Here is a 20,751-nt window from a genome sequence, read left to right as displayed (position 1 = left end):
AAACAAACATATTTTTAATTTTCTACAAGTATGTTTGATGCTATATTGCTTTTTTCAGTGATGGCAACTACTATTTGAAGAATCATAAAACAACAAATCACAAACTCTTTATGAAAAAAAATCTATGCCTATGGGAAAGGTACTAATTTTAATGTCTGCTTACCAGTCTCTTGATTCCTCCATAATGTCTTACTGTACTTCGTGCTCGTTTAAATCTAGCAACATTAGCAATTGTTTCAGCAGCCAAACATTTTAGATCTGTATCTGGAGAGTCCAGTATTTTCACCATGATCTGTAAGCCTCCAAGATCCACAATTGAATGTCTGATCAGTGTATTTTGACTAATTTCTTTTAGGATTTTTAATGAGCCAATCTAAATAATGAAATATAACAGACAATAAATGTTATTTAGGAATACATAAATAGAAAAAATATTTAAAATTTTTAAAATGCTGGGTAACACTTCATCATTCAAATAGAATCAGAAGAAAAGAAGGAAACTGAAAATCAAGGAAAATGATTTTTTCTAAGAAGTCCTTGAAATTGAGAAAATGTAAGAATAAAATGAGAAAAAAATCATTACTTTGTATCCTATATAATCTAAAATTTTTGAGAAAAAAAAATCATAATAGAAAAGGTATGTTTACTGCTCTATTCAAAAAAGCTGCTTACCTGACATTTAATTTCTTCTGTATCAAGCAAATTAATCAACACTTCAAGACATCCAATGTCTCTGATGGCCAGCTGGCAAGTTTCTTGAGCAAGGTTGAAGTCTCTCATTGCACACAGTGCAATCACAGTAGCTGTTGGATTACCTCCCTAAAATATAGTAAATAATTAACATATATACAGAGTATTAAATATGAAACTTATCTCTTCTACTAATTCTAGTAAAACTACTTCTAAAGAAGAAATCTGCTCAATTTTTTTTATTCTATGTTATTAAATAATATAGACATAATAAGAACTGGAATTGTTGATCAAGACTTCAAATGACAGGTAGATTGAAGTGAGAATAATTAGCACAGATGACAAATGACTAATACAGCCTATTTAGAATGGACTGGCAAATTAGATAGTCAAGTATTGAGAATTCTGGTACAAGTAGATAGCAAACAAAACAAAACAAAATAGAGAAGATACAGTCATTTAAGAGATGCTATCTACATTCTTTGCACTGATGTTCAGAAGAAATCAGATATTCCAGACTGGCATCTTTCTATGTGGAGAATATTTCAGAGGACTTGTCAAAAACTGAAGTCACTGTAGAAAAAGTTATTTGAAAACTGAACACAGTGAACAATAAAAACTTGCTATTAGTAGATAGCATTCAACTGAGTTATAGGGGAAAGTGAGGATAAAATAGTTCATTGAGTACCAGGATAAAAGAAATGACTTTGAGAAGAGTTCAAGGACTGTTCAAGGACAATCATCTGTACTGGAAAATTTGTTAGACTGTAACAAAAACAGAATTAATGGACATCTGCCTAAATAAGAAATTCTTGGTACAATACAACATGAAGTCAGTGTAGATCTGTTAAAAGAAATCCTACCTTACAAAACTTAAAAAAGTTTTTGGCAATGCTGATCTGGTTGATAAGTTTAACTGGATTCCACAATGATTTTGATAAAACCCCTCCCCAATGGCTTTCAAAGAAACCAAGTCACTGTATTACAAGAGGGAAAGGTCACTGCATAGATTGCTAAGAATGACTAGAGTATAGGAAATTTAGAATAAGAACAAAAGGCTAAGTCAATGATGAGGGGTAGTTTAGTGGAATTCTGTGAATCTCTGTTGAAGTTGTGCAATTCATAATACTCATAAACACCCTGGAAAACAAAAGCACTAGTTACTTGACAAAGTTTGTGGATGGTATTATGCTGTCAGCTAAATTAAGCCAATTGTGACAAGCTAGTAGAGAAACCACTAAGATTAAGCTGGCAATAAAATAGCAAATGAGAAAACAAGAAGTGATACAGATCTGAGAAAATCCTAAATCCAGAGATGAAATGATGAGTTTTCAAATGACCATTCAAAATTAGATATGATATCTTGTGTTTATAGAAATCTTGCAGCTACAGAAAATGGCAATCAAAAAAGCAAAACATTAGGACTTGTTTGGAAAAAAAAAAAAAAAAAAAAAAAAACAGTCAACGGAGAATGTCACCATAACACTGTATAAATCCATGCTTGACATGAACTTTTCTGCAACCTCAGTTTCAATAAGATTACTATTGCAGTATAAATATTTGAGGGAAAAGAAGCAAAAACTATTCAAGGTTCTTTCAGACTAGAAGAAGCCTTCAGTATTAGGGATGGCATTGAGCAAATATATAGGACTGACCATTCAATGTTTCCTTTAATACTGACTTAGTCTGTCTTAATAATGAGATATAATAGGAATCGGGGTAAAAATAAATAAAAGAAGTTGGTGCCTAAAAAAAAAAGGTATTAGACAAGTAGAACTAGTTGAGAAAGGACTCTATGAAAACCAGTAGCTTAAGAAGAATGATTTCATGAAAAATAATCAAAGTTAAGTAAATCATAAATATCTCAGTTTTCAACTACCTGAGCTAAACACAGGTAGGGGCTGGGAGAGTATTAGAGAGACTTGTGTTTGCTATGTTCCTACCCTGCCCTGGGCATTCACTTATGGGTCTTGGTTTTTTCTTCCCTGTTAGATTACAAGCAGGTTCATATTACTGAAAATTATGTAGCAAAAATTTCCCACATTTGTGGAAATCAAAGGTTAGGCCATCTGGAGTGCAAGAGATGAGCTTTAAGTAAAGAAAACTTTTGTTGTGAACATGCTATCTCCCTTCCTTTTGCAGTCAGGATACTGGGCTACACTGACTTATGATCTGCCCCAGACCAGTCTCTTCAAGTCCAAATTCAAGTTCACATTTTTACATGTGAATAGAAGTTATTGTAAGCCTGGAAAACTGTTGTATGAAACAGACATGAGATGCACTATTCAGTTTATTAAAAAGTAGGTTAAGGCATGATTTATTCATAGCGAAAGAGTACAACTGTGAGGAAAAGTAATGTAATCACAGAGCAATCTATCAAGTCAGCATGACGTGTGACTTGAAGTTAAAGGTACTCAAATTTACATGAGGAGAAAAGTTTAATTTTTTACTACATTGTTAATCATCAAGAAATTACTATGAGTGACATTATATTTTCCAGCAGTGGAAAATTTTTTTCAGTCAAGACTGGATAGAGTATATCTTAGCAACAGCTACTACACTGAGACTAAGAAAAAGGCCAAAAATAAATCCAACAGTAGGCAGAAAGTTAAACAATGTGATAATAATAGATCATTTTGAACTCATAATACAGATTTAGTGTTTATCAATCAGGGAGGAATCCAGCTGCACAGAAATTAAGAGGGTAGACCTACAATGAAGCTGGAGTGCACAAACAATGCCAACTGGTGCTCATGAGGAAGTTACAACTTAGTGCACACAGAAAATTGAACCACTGTCTCAACCTCCCAAATGCCTTTGAATTCCAGAGAAGCCTTGGCTCACATCCAGATCTGAACTGAGCCAACCAAGCCCATCTCCTTTAAATGACACCTCTGCAAGTGTCAAGGACTTGAGGGCAACACCGCCCAAAACTTGTTAATCTGTGCACAACATTTTGAAATACAGAACATAGAGAAGATGAGTAATCCTTGTGAAGTGAAACAAATAGATCTAGCAAAAACATTAACATTTTGCAGCATATCTCTAAAATGTAAACAGACACAGTAAGACAAATACACTGTAAAAAAGTATTTAAATGTAACACGCTCTTCAACAGATACCATAAAAGGTAGTAGAGAATCACAAATGAGAAAATGTTATAAAATCAATGAGAGAAAAACACTTGACAAAGTTTCAGATTGGTAAATTATAACAGATAAAACATTTCTGATTATCAATGAAGTATGCATGGATGGCACTTCATATCCAATTTTTACTTTCATTTCTTGCAACTACAGACATCCACAGAATTTTCCGACAGCAAATTGTTTAAATGTATCTATAAGCATCTGTAACATATATTGTACTGAAGAAAGATTCTTACAATTTTATTATCTTTTTTAGTTTTTTTGTAATTTTGATTTCAGAAGAAAATGAAACTTGTGGTTAGCTTTAAGAACATTTTGATCTATCTCTACAGAATAAAATACTGTAACAATTTCTCAAATATTTTCCTATAGAAAGAAGTTTGTCTACATATTAAGGTTTAAATGATTTCTTTTAATGAAAGTCTATAAAATATGATAGCAAACCAGACAGGATATTCTGTAGATCAGAAGAACTAACAGCCTTTTGTAAAGTTTCTGGTCTTTTCATACAGCTTAGACTCTGAGATTTACTTTGTTTTGAATTATACTGCTAACCTATGATGTCTCTTCCTATGGGGAAACTACATTTGCACATGATATAGTAATTCATGTTTCACTTATCTTACATGCAGAATGCTTGGCATTAGACATTTAATATGGCCCAAATTTTACAAAATAATACACTTTTTTTCCTATATTGAATATATATTAATATATATATACATGTATTTAATTTTTTTTCAGTTTCAAAGCTGATGGTAAAAACACATAACCTATATTTTTAAAATAAAACCACAATAAAATCTTTGTCATATATTCTGAAGCATCAGTTCTATTAAATAAGACACTGCAGTTCCAAAAATCATTTTTTCTTTCTTGAAGTTATCATTTCAGCAGGTCTTCCCATACTTATGAAGTTTAACATGCAAAGAAATAGTTACCCCTCCACTTAGTTGACATAAAACCTACATCATATTGCTATAGCATTTGAAATCTGGTATGCCGGATAGAAAATAAACTCTACAGGCAATAATCATTTTAAAGCTTCACATAAAGCACAGATTTATTTCAAAGTCTACCTCTCTTCATATACATTGGTATAACATACCCACAAAATGAATGAAAGTAGAACTACATTACTGCTAGGCTGTAAGTAAAATGTCTTTTGTGTAATGCATGTAACGTCTCTATTCTGATACTCAGAGCTCAGCTGAGAATTACAGAACAAATAGCTATATAAAATTAAAGTAGAATGAGTAGCAAAGCTTCTGTTTCTCTTGCTTTTATTTTTGAAGTGTTTAATTGAGCACTATTATAATACTATAACACATAGATTAATCTACTTAAAAATTCTAATGTATGAATACAAAGGCAGATGTATGAGATAATGACTGTACACACATCTGTGAGTACAATCTCACTTTCTACGCTGGGAGGAAGATTAGAAAAAAACCTTTATGTGACCTTACCCAAAAAAATTTCTCCATTACAGGACAAGGTGTGGAGCCTATCTTTACATTCCTTCCTCAACTTAAAAGGGTATTTCAGGAATGGTGAAAGCTACAGAAGTGTCACACAAAATTTGCTGAGTTATCTTTTCATTTTTAAAAAGGTTTTCTGAAGACAGCCCCTCGCTGTTACATGTATATTCTGAATTCTGTGTGCCTGTCTAACTTCACAGCTGGACATCATGAAATACGTTTGAACTGAATGGAGAAAGCCTGCCAAGCAATTCAGATCTGCATATGAGATCTCGTTTACAGTTATTCCACACTCTTTGCCATTTCCAGTTTTCAGGAGTGTTCTCATATTTACATCAAGAACTCAATAATAAAAAAAATAAATTAATTCTGACCAGTGCTTGGTTGTCATTCAGTTTTAGAAACATCCTTATTTGGTGTTGTTTCCCCAATTGACTGAAATGATCAGTCAGTCCATGCTGACTGCACAGCAAGATGCAAGCTTACGCAAGGTGCATGAACTTTTGCCTGCATCCAGGTCCCCTTTTCACTTGCTTGCGTCAGGTTTTCAGAAATTTTTTCATAGGATCTCAAAGAATGCTGGGCTTTGCTTTGAGAGTATTCATAGAATAACAGAATCATAGAACGGCCTGGGTTGAAAAGGGCCCCAAATTTTCAACCCCACTGCTATGTGCAGAGTCGCAACCACTAGACCAGACTGCCCAGAGGTCACCTTCTGACATCTTCTGGCAAAAATGCATTTCAGTGCAGCATGCCCCTAACACACTACTCAAGGATCTCAAGTTCTGGTTTCTCCTCAACAACAGCAGAGGCAGAAAGACAGAACTAAGAACTAAGAGTTACAAAGACAATCATGCCTTCTCCATGTTGTCTGTGGATAAGAGATGGCAGGGTTACACAGTATCAGGCCTGATTTATACTAGGTATAAGAAAAAAATAATGTACACAATATCTGTATTTTGAATACTTTGTTTCTACCAGCAATGAAATTTCCATTGCAGAAAAGAAATATTGTGAAGAAGATAGAAAAATTAACACGCATAGAATCGTTCATTTTTGCTAGTAAGCAGGAGTAAATGTCTTCCCTAGGCCTAATTTCCATCATTTATTTTTTCATGAACTTTCATTAGCATGAAATTTTATGAATATATTTTTTATATTTCATTGTCTTCTTTTAAACAATTACCTCAATTATAATGTAATACTAGATAATTAATTGCACAAGATTAAGATTTCAACATCACATATCCCATCTTACGTAAAACCTTTCTCGATTAATATAAAACTTTAAATTTTGAAACCTTTATTTCAGTTTAGTAAGACTGAAGGAGAAAGATACAGAAGTTCCTCTGGAGTAATCTCTGGATCATGAAAGTTTTTGCAGATGTTCTACCAGCAGTTGGAAATGCTAGCTCTTCAGAGAGCTGAGACTGTAAGGAGCTGTACAGGAGATTCTTGGAATATCTAACCTACTTTCATCTGGTACAGTCCAAGTTATGGGATGCATTGTTCTTTGCCTTTTGTTCTAACCCTCCAACATCTGCCTTATAGGAGTACAGATAATAAAAGTACTAACAAGGCTATAATGAAACAGATTCCAAAAGTGTTGCCCAATTCATAGGAAAATGTACGTACACTCATGGAAAAATAATACTATTATAAAAAAGTTGCAGCGCATTTCAGTTTCCTGAGACAAAAAATTAAATAAAAATGAAATATATACAACTTCTGAGTCAGAAGCATTTTTATAAATATACCTATTCAAAGGTGTATTTTTGTATTAATACATTCAACTTGTATTTGGATTTAGACTAACATGATTGAATATAACCAGAAAAGGAACTCATAGAACAACACCATGGTTAAAGTGGGATTCCAACCCAAACTGCTACTCTTACAAAACAAGAAAGTAAAAACAAGTTGTAAAGTATAAAACGGAATTCTTAATTTAAACCTTCCCAACATTTTGATTTTATATTGAACTTGACTCACTCAAATCTCAGATCATTTTGTGATTTATTGCTGGAAATTTAAAATAAATTTTGATAAAGCTTAATGGAAGACTGAGAACTGCAATCTAATATGCATAATATGCTTCAGCAAGGCAATTTTTTTATGCTAGTGAATCTCCAAACACTTTGTTTTGTTCTGGTTTAAATACAAGTTCCAATTTTTCATTTTAGTTTATAAAACATACAAGCTGCAACTTGTTAGAGATGAGTTATGGACAAGTATAACTCAGTTGTGGAATAATTCCCTTCCCCACTTCCTGAATCTTCTAGAGTTCTTGGGCTACAGCCTGGCAGTACGTAAACCATAACGGTTAGTATTATAGCTAAAGCCAGTGGAAAATAACAGGCATTACAAAATCACACAATCCAAAACATTTATGTTGGACTACAAGTTATAGTGCACAGAAGTTGTGTGATTTTAGTTACAGATTAATTCTTCACCTTGCTCCTGTGTCACAGTGGCAGAAGCAACATACACGTTAAGACCCAGGCTCAGTGAGTTAAAATTGTCATGATCTTTCATGAAATTGAAAAGAAAAAAAAAAGTGACTTTTGAAACAAAAGAACAAATCTATTATTATTTTCCGAATGAACCAGAAGGTTTTGTAAAACAATGTGATTCCTTCTCGAAAACTCTACCTAGACATATACCCATTCTGTTAGCTTTCTTTTTTGGTGCTTAGCAACTGGATTGAAGAGTCAATGCAATACATGTGCAAACATATATAGTGTCTTAACAATCTGCTCATTTCTGAAATTATCATGTTAGGAGTGTATTTGTTCCCGGTTGCATCTAGACAATTTCGTAGAGACAATGGACCACTCTTTCTGAACCTAGAAAGACTTGCAAAGAAAAGTAAAAAGATTATACTGTGGGCAACAAACCCACAATCCCATTATGATTTCTAGATCAGATTGTTGCAATATATGTTAATCTAAGATTTAATCTAACAGATCAATCAGAAACTACTGTTGCTGCAAAATGTCATTATTCATGAGAATGTTAAACACTGAAGTCATTCTGAGTTTTAGCTCTGGCTTCGGTTTTAGCCACTACACACCATCTGTAGTACCTTTGGTAGCCATAACAGAGTTCAGACTTCAGTTTCATCTGTCAGAGTATCTTGAAGTAACCACATCTACGCAGTAAGTCTTAGACTGTCTTTAACTCAAAATATAGGCTTCCAATGACACTCCAGTGTGAAAGAACTCAGCTTCAACAACTATCCAAAATTTCCTCTACATAACAGCTCCTTTCAGCATATACACATTGCATGACTTCATCTTCCACCATTCTCTATAAGAGAAGCCACCTTCCTTGGTCTTGGTATCAGCAGTACATTGTCTTCAGCTTCCACTGTCACAAACCCAGATGCAGTCCATATACAAATGATTTACCTCAGCATTTCTAATGAAAGGACCTTGTTTGTGCAAAGTAACAGGTCACACATTTCCTCAGGCCAAACCTGAAGAAGGTTGCTTACTCACATGTTTTTACCATGACATTCCAAATCTCAGCTATTGCTCTGCTCTCTCTTCACTTTCAGAAGAGGTTGCTCTGGAGAGCAAAAACTTACATACTTGTAAGTCACATGCAACAGGACAGCCATCCTTTTCAATGCTCACCAGTATTTAAATGCAAAGCTTTCTGCCTCCCCTCATCGGTGTCCAAAAGGTCTGACAAATCCCTCTAGAAATAGTCATACTAATTTCTGTGATCAAGAAAGGAATCATTTTGGGATGGGAAACTACACTGATACAATAATTGTAATAGCAGCATGCAATGTCCTGGAATATGTTGATAATAACTTCCTCTTCCAAGTAGTACAGGAACCCATGCAAAAAAGGTGCTATGCCGGACCTTGTCCTTACAACGAGGAGGGGCTGGTGAGTAATGTGAATCTCAAGGGCAGCCTTGGCTATAGTGACCATAAAATGGTGGAGCTCAAAATCCTTAGGGTATCAAATAGAGTGCGCAGCAAGCTTGCTACTCTGGACTTCAGGAGTGCAGACTTCAACCTCTTCAGGGAACTACTTGGCAGGATAACATGGGAGAAGGCCCTGGAGGGAAGAGGGGCCCAAGAAAGCTGGTCAGTATTCAAGGACCATCTTGTTCAAGTCCACAGGCAGACAAAAAGGAAGGCATGCAAGAATGCCAGGAGGCCTCTGTGGAGCAACAAGGAGATCCTGGATTTACTCAGACTTAAAAAGAAAATCTATAGGGAATGGAAGCAGGAACAAGTTACACTGGAGGACTACAAAGAAGCTGTCTGTTCATCCAGGTATCAGGTTAAAAAAGCTAAAACCCAAATAGAATTAAATCTAGCCAGGGACATGAAGGGGAACAGGAAGAAATTCTACAGGTATATCAGTGATAAAAAGAAAGTCAGGAAGAACTTGGGCCCTCTCTGGAAGGAAACTAGAGACCTGGTCATAAGGGATACGGAGAAAGCTAAGGTGTGCAATTTTTCACCTCAACTGTCATCAGGAAGGACACCAATAACACCACACAAGTTGCAGAAAGCAACTTGTAAGAAAGTAAGAATTTGTAGAAAGTAGATCTACCTGCTGTAAGTGAAGATCAGCTTCAAGACCATCTAAAGAACCTGACGGTGCACAAGTCCATGGGACCATCGAGATCCATCCACAGGTGCTGAGGGAACTGGTAGATGAAATTGCCAAGCTACTATCCACCATATGTGAAAGGTCATGGCAATCTGGCTAAGTTCCCACTGACTGGAAAAGGGGAAATATAACCCCTACTTTCAAGAAGGGAAAAAAAGAAGATCAACAGAACTACAGACCAGTCAGGCCTCTTGCCTGGCAAAATCATGGAGCAGATCCTCCTGAAGGTCAAACTAAGGCAAATGAAAAATTGGTGGTTGGTGGTAACCAGTGTGGTTTCACCAGGGACAAGTCATGCCTGACAAACTTGGTGGCCTTTTATGACAGAGTTTCAGCATCAGTGGATAAAGGAAGAGCAACTGATGTTATCTACCTGGACTTGTGCAAAGTGTTTGTCCTGAATGACATTCTGGTTATCAAATAGGAGAAAAATGGATTTGGGGAATGGACTATTCACTGGATAGGGAATTGGCTGGATGTCTCAGAGAGTTGCATTCAACAGCTCAGTGTCCAAGCAGAAACCTGTGACAAGTGGCATCCCCAGAGATCAGTGTTGGGACTGGTGTTATTTAACATCTCTGTAAGTGACATGGACAGTGGGATCGAGTGAACCCTCAGCAAGTTTGCAGACAACACCAAGCTGAGTAGTGCAGTTGACATGCTAGGAAGATGGGATACCATCCAGAGGGACCTGGACAGTCCTGAGTGGCAGGTCCATGCCACCCTTATGTAGTTCAACAAGGCCAAGTGCAAGGTCCTGCACCTGGGTTGGGGCAATTCCAAGCACAGATACAGGTTAGGTGGAGAACATCTTGAGAGCAGCCCTGAGGAGAAGGATTTAGGAGTGTCAGTTGATGTAAGATTCAACATCAGCTGTCAATGTGCCTTTGCAATCCAGAAGGCAAACATATCCTGGGTTGCATCAAGAGAAGTATGACCAGCAGATTGAGGGAGGTGATCCTGCCTCTACTCTGCCTTCATGAGATCCCACATGGAGTACTGCGTCCCTCAACACAAGAAGGACATTGAGCTGCTGGAGCCGGTCCAGAGGAGGGGCAGGAGGACTGAAGCATCTCCCTCACAGAGACAGGCTGAAAGAGCTGAGGCTCCTCAGCTGAAAGAAGGGAAAGGTCTGAGGAGACCTTATAGTGGCCCTCCAGAACCTGAAGGGGGGGCCTGCAGGAAAGCTGGGGAGGGACTTTTTATAAGGGTATGTAGTGATAGAATCACAGAATCACAGAATTGTAGGGGTTGGAAGGGACCTCTAGAGATCATCGAGACCAACCCCCCTGTCAAAGCAGGTTCCCTACAGCAGGTCGCACAGGTAGGCGTTCAGGCGAGACTTGAATATCTCCAGAGAAGGAGACTCCACAACCTCCCTGGGCAGCCTGTTCCAGTGCTCCGTCACCCTCACCGTGAAGAAGTTCTTACGCACATTCGTGCGAAACTTCCTATGCTGCAGCTTATGTCCGTTTCCCCTCGTCCTGTCTCCACGTACCACTGAAAAGAGACTGGCCTCACCACTATGGCCGCCACACCTCAGATATTTATAGACCTGGATCAGGTCCCCTCTCAGTCTTCTTTTCTCAAGGCTAAACAGACCCAGTTCACTTAGCCTTTCTTCACAGGGGAGATGCTCCAGGCCCTTCACCATCTTTGTGGCCCTCCGCTGGACTCTCTCCAAGAGATTCCTGTCTTTTTTGTACTGGGGAGCCCAGAACTGGACACAGTACTCCAGATGAGGCCTTACCAGGGCAGAATAGAGGGGGAGGATCACCTCCCTCGACCTGCTGGACACGCTCTTTTTAATGCACCCCAGAATGCTATTGGCCTTTTTGGCCACGAGGGCACACTGCTGGCTCATGGCCAACCTGTCGTCCACCAGGACGCCCAGGTCTCTCTCTGCAGAGCTCCTCTCCAGCAGCTCATCCCCCAGCCTGTATTGGTGCATGCAATTATTCCTCCCTAGGTGTAAGACCCTACACTTGCTTTTGTTGAACCTCATTCGGTTTCTTACTGCCCAGCTCTCCAGCCTGTCCAGGTCTCGCTGAATGGCAGCACAGCCTTCAGGCATGTCAGCCAATCCTCCCAACTTCTTATCATCAGCAAACTTGCTGAGGGTGGCCACTATCCCCTCATCAAGGTCATTGATGAAGAATGAAGGCAAATCATTTTAAACTGGAAGAGGGTAGATTTAGACTAGATATCAGGAAGAAATTCTTTACTGTGAGGGTGGTGAGACACTGGAATAGGTTGCCCAGTGAGGTTCTGAACGCCCTCTCCCTGGAAGCATTCAAGGCAGGCTGGATGGGACTTTGAACAACCTGGTCTAGAGGGAGGTGTCCCTGACTATAGCAGGGGAGTTGAAATCAGATGATCTTAAACGTACCTTTCCAAACTATTCTATGATTCTTCCTTGTTTTTCATTGAATTTTACTTTTTTAAATTTTATTTTATTTTATTTTTTTATTTTATTTCTGTCCCGTCTCTCAATACATCAGCTAGGAAACACATAGGAATGGGTGATCCTTAGGACAGTAATTAACCTCTATTATACAGAAATTCATTAGAGTTGGTGTTTATGGTCAAAAATCAACTGGCAGTTTTATATTTTATACATCTCTTGTGATTAGGAATGATTGTTTGTACAGTATTTTGAGGAGAGAGCTATGCAAGTTCTTTAGAGCTGCCAATAATAATAATAATAATATGAGAGTTCTCCAGTTGCCAATATTTCCTACTCAGTAAATTTATCATAAAAATTCTTTTTCATGACCAGCATTGGCTAAATTGTTAAAAAATACATATCTTAACTACAAAATATAGTTTTTCCATGTTTTTATCCCACTATTTTTTCAGCACTCTTTTTTTTTTTTTCTTCCCCAGAAATTTAAAAGAAAATCTCACCTAATACCAGAAGATGGGAACAGGAGATGTTCACGTACAGTGCAGAAGTGAGGGATATAAAAAGATTACTTGCCAAAGCTGACAGGTTAGCCAAACATGTGCCTAGAAACACTAGCAGGTGGCACATGATTATGTCTCATGTGTTTGGTATTTTCTGAAGAATAGCAGTCTACCACTTCGCCAAACTACTATAAAATTATTTTTTCATCTTGACCCTTAAGTTCAGTTGAATGTTCTCCAACGAATACTTTTGTTAGGACAGATTAAGGGTTTAGTGTTAGATACTCTACTAATAAGGTCATCTAAATTATTTGCAAACTTGACAGTTCTGAAAAAATGCATTATGAACTTTAAAATTATTTTATATGGAAATATTTTATATATATTCATATACAATAATTCAGTAGCTAAAATATACTCAAATGCAAGCCTTACTAATGTGATGCTATAAAGAAATAACTTATCTTATTCCACAGATTGTGGGAAAAAATAACATAACATGCAACATATTTCCTATACAGATATTTTGCTATTAGATTCTAATATTTGCTTCTATTGCACATCTAGAACTGGATTTCAAGATTATAGATAAATTCCTTTAATAATATTGCACACAAAATATTTTCTAGGTTGGTTACATGTCTACTCAAGTTCCTAACTTCTATGTTAATCATCCAACTATCCAACTATAGTTGTACAGTTGTACCCAGCAGTAAATCTTCCAAGGAAAATGGAAGCCAAATTAAAAAAGACAGTTAGTTCCTCAGAAGTGGTGTTTACATTTCTCTGGGCAGTTTGATATTCAGCAATATCTGAGAACATTCAATTTTAGACTTTTTCTATTGCTACCAGAAAATATTTAAGAAGTATTGCAATATATAAAATAACTAAACCAGCAATTAATGTTTTAGAGGATACACTGCAACGCTAATGCCTTTTTTTTTTTTATAAAATTTAAAATAACATTTAATTAGTTTCACTTCAAATGAATCAGTATTAGAAGACCATTTTATTCCTTAGGCTAATATGTTTAGATCTATTTTGAGGTTCAGTATTTGAAAATAAAGCAAAATTACTTTTCTGCTACTCCCAAAAAACAATTGATTTCTTAATCCATGCATTTTTTATGAAGCTGATTTAAAATTTTATAATGAGTTCAATGTAATCTTAAGTATATGGAACATTTCCAGTATCACTGGATTTAATTTAAGAAAGCTATATTTCTCAATTTTGCAGTTAGAAATACTGTGCCTATCCTCTATTTCACACAAAAATTGAAAAAAAAACTATAAGCCACATCACTGTTTAACCAAGTGCCATAAATTTATAATTGATTCTTTTAAAAGTGTTGCTGTATACACGATCTGTTAAACTCCAGGAGGGCTGAGATTACTACATAACACTCTTCAGCAAGTCTTTCATTTATACAAGAAAAAAATTGGTCATTTTGAAAGGCTGAATGTTTTCTGCCACAAAATTTTGTGAGAGTTTCAGATAACTAGAACCTCAGATCTCAAATACGAGAAATCTCAGATTATAAAAAAACTGTGATTGACTACTAATGTATAGTAGTGTGTATGCCATTGTTGCTGCTTCTCCTTTCCCCCCAAGCAGAGAAATGTCACACTGCAAACCCCATAGAGTGCAAAAGAACTCCCAAACACACACGATTCTTCCATTTAAGACTGTGTTTTGGATACTCTGTGTCCAGTGTTCTGAAACAGGCTCCCTGTTTCTGTAACTGGTTGAACCTTTCCTGTCCACACTTCTTCCATTCTTTCACACATGGATTTTCTGCACTTTGACATGCCCCAACCATGAAAATATCAATCTGCAGATATCTCTCTGCCTTTTCGTTGGGAAGAAAACTCTCTCACACAGTTTATCAACAATATCTATTTAACCTTTCTTTCTAAACTCTTCATCTTAGCTCCTGGCAGAGCTTTGCTGCATATTTTCATTATTTCACCTGCATTTCTAACTAGTACATTTCTTTCTCAAGAATGCTAGTATCCTCCATGTACAAAAATCTCAGCCAAGGAACCATTGTGTCTTCTTGTAAGTTCCATTTCTGTAACTGATAAGTTTGAGCTCCCTAAGAAACGGAAATAAATTCTGCCACCAGCCACATGACAGTCTCCTGTCTTAGCTCTGCTCACACTCCAAAGGGGATCTAGCTGTTTCCCAACCAGTACTCATTGCAACACCTGCATTATAAGAACTTGACCCATAGCTTAGATTTCTTTGATATTCATTCCTTGAGCCAGTTTCCCAGGAGAAAAAATTAGGACTTTTAAATGAATCTTGAGTTGTTTTTTGTTTTCTTTTTGGTAGAGTGTTTTTGTTTGTTTGTTTGTTTGTTTGTTTTTTTCCCAGTGATCAGCCTCAGCTCTATTGAAAAGAAGATAAAGCACTGGTACCCCTTGATCCCCTATTCTAGCAAAAAAGTTGGTGTAAAATATGACCCCTTCACTCTATTTCTTCAGTTTTTTTCACATGTAAAATGTGGTCCTTCTCCCAGAAATCTAATATTTCAGAAACACTATTTTAATAGATAATGTAAAATTGGAACTAAGCTGTAACAGTAGAATTCACTTAGTTGAAATATTAACAATTCTTCATTCCAAATATACCCAGTCTAGTCCTAAAAAATTCTTAACAAAATGCTGTCACCAAGCTCACTGATCTCCCTTTATTGCCCATTTTTAAGCCAATGGGGAGACATGGCAATAAGACACATGCTCTATGTTCTTTTTCACAGCTCTGGGAAGCTTGAAGGTAGGACAAGGAGCCAGACCACAGAAGCAGCTGCTTCCCAGTGGAGCAATTCCAACATGGTTGCTCTTTCACAGAGAAAGGCAAAACAGGGAAGGGCAAAAAGTCAGAAGGGAATTTCCACTGTACTAGAATTTTTGTCCTTGTCATTGTCTGCAAGTACAATTCACAGGACCCAGCAAATTTACTTTATACAGGACACAACTGTCTTTCTAAGATGGTAATCTAACAGAGCCATAAAAATCAGGTATTTTTTCAGGTTTTATGGAACTTTTGTGTTTGTAAATTAATGTTATGGAGTCTTGCTGAACTGTAAATCGTGTTTACTGCAACAGATATCCAAAAATTGTCACATGTAGAAATGACTGTATTTTCTAACATCTATTATTTATTTCCTTTGATTTTTAAAACGTGCAAACAATGTATTCAACTTTTCAAAGTGTAAACCCTCCAAAATGTATGCTTCTATGTAAATACATTTGTAGATACTTAAATATTGCAGTCATAAATTTATTTTCTCTTATGTTGCATGTGTCAAGAACACTTGCCTACAAGAACAACAAGAATGCCAAAAAATCTTCCAAGTCTGGCCAGAAGTGCAGTATTTATACTTGAATTAAAATTAATTCCATGTGCAAGCTGAAGTAGCACTCCATCAATAAAGCATTTCAACCACTGTCTGTGGTATGGCACAGAGGCATCTCTTTTCAGCTTTATCTGACACTAGGGATTTCTTGCTTTACGTAGCTAAAAATTGACAGAGAACTATTTTAAGTATATCTTCAAGTACTTTGTTTAATTTATATCTAGTTTAAATAGCTTGGGAGACTTTGGTGTACATTAAAACATGAACAAGTATACATTTAAATTCTGAAAACAGTCTCTTCATATATGATGGAATTTTGTATTAAAAATACATCTTACCAGGTACTCACTACAGGATCTCCGTTCTAATTCTAGTTCTAAGCCATTAAGTAATTTTGCTTGTTGACATCTTGAATAAAATACACTTATGAAAAATTTATTTTCTTATTTGCCCTTCTCGTACTTCACTCAAAATGGTTTCAAGCAAATGTAAATAAGTTTCAGTACTGAATCATGTCCTGTACTAAAATCCAAATGTATCTATATGAAGGATCTAAAGAGGAGAGGGAGTTTCTGAACTACATCATCAGAAGCCATTTAACTAAAGAGGGTGGTTCATGGATATGCCAATGAAAAGATTTCTAGGCGTTCATCAACAGTAATGAATTTCAAGTATTCTCTCTGGAAGGATCTGAGGGTTATTACTAAAAAGCAACATGGTTATTTATCTCAACTCTCACAAAGGTACAAAGACATGGTCCATAAAACAGAAACAAGCTATCAGTCAACTGAAAGACTTTAAAAACCACATCTTGGACTGAAATTACATGCAAATCAAAACAAAACAAACAAACAAACGAAAAAACAACACAATTTCCTGCATCATGGAAATTGTGTTGTGTTCAGCATTAGGGATAGCTGAACAAGTTACTTGCTGGATGTTATACCGGATTAAACTCATGAAGACTTACTTTAGCGTAGCTAAAATGACAAGAATATAGAGGTTAAATCTAGAAAGGATGAAGCATGAAGAATTTGTATTATCCATCTGTTTCCATGCCTCTGGCTATGGACAGTAGCACAGGTCTCACATACATGCACTAAGAAAAAACACTGAGAGAGCATTAAAATACTTTTCTCTGATGCTGAAAGGACTGGAAGAAGACCAATCTGTGCTTACTCCTCATCAGTAATTTTGTTGTACCAACAAGTACAACAGCACAATCATTTTTATCTGTCAGATGTGTATGCTCTGTAGCTGTACTAAAAAAAAAAAAGATAAACCAGCAACTTCATTAGTAATTTACATTACTTAAATTCCTGTACAAACTTGTGAAGGAATTTTTCCTGAGAGAAAAACATGATTAGTTTCAGAGTTTTCCAAAAGAGTTCAGGGGATTTGTTTTGTTATGTTTTCAGACATACACAGAAGTCTAAGAATCTTTACTTGTAGACTCCAAAAGATTTTCAACAACTCTGTGTAAAAAGCCTTTTTTGTTTTAGAGGATCTGTTTATCATATATTTTCTTGCTCACGAACAGCAACTATCCAGACACAAGACCATGTTAGAACTACTTCAGTCATGCATTAGTCATAGCTGATGAAAGACTTTAGGCAAGTATTCAGTTTTAATAAAAACTCCTGAAAGTTACTATCCACATAAAGAAATATCTTGGAAAATTTCAAAAAGCAAAATAGAAACCTAGTAATTAATAAAGAAATTATACCATCTTAAGTTTTAAATAACACTGAACAGATGGCTTAATCTAAGGGTCTACAGAAGCCAAAAACAGCAGATGAAAAAGCAGGAGAATAAGGGTGGGTGATAGGAAAGCAAACAGCTCAAGTCTTTAAACATGTGACATGGCAGGGCTATTGTAAAATTAAAAAAAAAGATACAAAGAACAAGAAATTGATATGTAGAAAAGATGTAGAAAAGAAAAAAAGAAAGTGGCATTTATATATATATATTTTTAAATCAATACTCCTAACTTACCCTTAAATATTTTGCAAGTTTCTGAATTCCCCAGTATTCTGATGGCAAATCAGTGCTTCCTTCCTGGTGACGTACAGGTTGTTCTTCATCTTCATCAGTCTCTGAGGAACTTTCACTAACTTCTTCAAACATGTCTGATATTTTACTAAAAATGAATGAAGACCATCACTAGCTTTAGATAGCCATAAAGTATTATGAACATATGTTAAATAGACATAACAATCTTGCCTAATAATAGCATCGGAAACATGATTATCACTACCAAACACTAAATATGGTGATAAATACTGTAAATACAGGAAATAGTAATTAAAATTTTGAAGAAAAGAGAAGTAAGCCATACCATTTTAAAGCTGGTTGTATTTTAACAGATTCAGAAGAAATACCAGAGGCTTTCTTTTTTTTTTTCCCAGATACAGTACTCTTTCTCTGTTGTTCTTTTTCTCTCGCAGCTTTATCACTAAAATGTAAGAAAAAGCTATGTTTGGATACATGTACCAGCACATAGGAGTTTATGAACCTGCACGATAGAAAACATGCTGTATCTTAAATGACTAATTTCATTTTATGAAAACAGTGGAATATTATAAAATCTGCATTATGCAAACCTGTTTGTAATACAAGATCAATGAAGTACATGCAGCCAGACCATTGGTTCATCTGTCCTAGGATACCTTCTCCAACCATGACCACTAGCAGCTTTCTAGGTAATAGTACAAGATCAGCAAAGGAATACTTTTTTTCCAGAATATTTCTCAGAAAATTTTGGTTTAGGGAAATCTTAAGTGTCCTCACATGAACAGTTCTGGATTATTTTTTTTTCCCATGAATTTGTCTGTTTGCTTTTCTTATTTCAAGTAAATGAATGGCCTTTAACATCCTGTGGCAAATAATAATAAAAATGATGATAATAATAATAGTAATAATAATATTTTTAGAGCTTAGATGTGTTCTGTGAAAAAAAATAGGTCCCTTTGTTGTGAATTTTCAGTCTCACTGAGACTCACTTCACTTGATGTCCTGTGTTTTTTTGTATTAGAACAGACATCTTCTTCAGTCATTACTCATGTTTTCAAAACTCTCATTTTCCTCCAGACATCTTTTCTCCAGGTAGAGGAGTCCTAGTCTGATTAGCTGTTCTTAACACTGAATTGTTCCACTATTTTGATTGTGGGCTCAATATTATGTATCTTCCTTTCCTTGTATTCCAAGAAGAGTCCCAGGCCCAACTGAGCAAAACTTTTGGTGCTTTTTGGTTCCTAATTTACAGTACTGTGAAAACGAAATGTACTTTTTTGCCTGGGTTGGTCATACTAAAATAGAAATAACAGTAATTGCTAGTACAAGTTAGGGAGAGCTATGGAAAATTCAATTATAAAAATAACTACTTACCTGTGGGCAGCAGAAAGACCAATATTTTTCCACTTCATAGATGGTTCTAATTTCTTCTTGTCAGTGGATCTGCTTTTTTCAGCAGAACTTTTCTTTTTCTCATATTCATTCTTTTCTGTGTAATCATCAAGGTTTGGGGATTGGCCAGAGACCTTAGCAACTACTTCTACATGCTGATCATTTTTCTCATATGTCGGTTCTTTAAAAAATGTAAATTCCTTACAAAAGAAGAAGATACAGTTTGCCAGTCATAAGTCTAAATGAACAACAGACATTAAAACAATAACTTATCAGCAAAATTTGAGGTGAAGGGCTTAAAAATGTATTTATCAAATATAGAATTATATTATAGGTATAAAATGAGATTACCTTTAAAAGAATGAAATGTTAGATTAATCTGGAAAGTAACTGTATGCAGACTAAAAGTTTCAAAATAAATGAAATAAATAGATTTGGAATTTCTTGAATAGACTTGGATATTGAGTGTATTTCAGTTCCTAGTATGTTAAATAATTTGCAATACAAGCACTTTTATAGAACCTAATGCCCAATAAGTTTTAAGACTTGGTCATTCTGCTCTCTCTGGACTCTTTATATTAAAAAATATTTCCTTGCACAAAGCATTTACAAAAAAATCCCATTAAAAAAACAAATGAAAGTAAAACTGAAAATAGGCTATAATAAACTGCTAAACTTCAGTTCCAAGTAATTTAATTTGATACAGTTTAGAATTAATATAAATGCTTTCCATTTCAGTTTTTTCATTTTCTGTCTCTCAAAAGAAACAATGGTGAACAAGACACATGCCAAAATAGAGCTGAGTGGCACCTACCAATCCTTCAGCTGTCAATGTCTGGTACCATGGCTGATCAAAAATATCCAGAACAGCAAAGATTCCTGTCAACTGTTATTTTCTACTGGAACATATTCAATTTTTACAGGAAAGATAGCATATGATCGTTACTTATTATTGTTGCAGCTGTCTCTACCAGATAGGCAAAGACATTCTTTTTCATATCTGATACAAGGCAGTTTTAAGGAGACTGTCATAGTATGGTCTGTCTTCGATTAGTCTCTGATGAGAATGGGCTGTTCCTGGCTTGCTAATCCAACTGTCTAATCATAAATTAACTCTTGTT

At 35.7% G+C, this 20,751-nt stretch overlaps 1 protein-coding gene across 7 annotated transcripts in view; it reads right to left on the bottom strand.

Annotated features, from left to right (window-relative positions):
- Positions 1–20,751, bottom strand: part of ODAD2 (outer dynein arm docking complex subunit 2) — a 78,120-nt gene that overhangs the window by 48,236 nt on the left and 9,133 nt on the right. For all 7 annotated transcript variants that reach the window (XM_085227168.1, XM_085227170.1, XM_085227169.1 and 4 more), the window contains 5 exons: positions 19,613–19,830; positions 18,564–18,680; positions 18,221–18,365; positions 673–819; positions 164–373 (listed from right to left, as the gene is read on the bottom strand). In XM_085227168.1, coding sequence (XP_085083294.1) covers positions 164–373; positions 673–819; positions 18,221–18,365; positions 18,564–18,680; positions 19,613–19,830 — 837 coding nt within the window. The remainder of the gene's footprint in view (positions 1–163; positions 374–672; positions 820–18,220; positions 18,366–18,563; positions 18,681–19,612; positions 19,831–20,751) is intronic.

The sequence above is a fragment of the Meleagris gallopavo genome, chromosome 6 (genome assembly GCF_905368555.1).
Source record: "Meleagris gallopavo chromosome 6, MGAL_WU_HG_1.1, whole genome shotgun sequence".
Lineage (NCBI taxonomy): Eukaryota > Metazoa > Chordata > Aves > Galliformes > Phasianidae > Meleagris > Meleagris gallopavo.
This window is presented reverse-complemented; position numbering and strand designations above follow the sequence as displayed.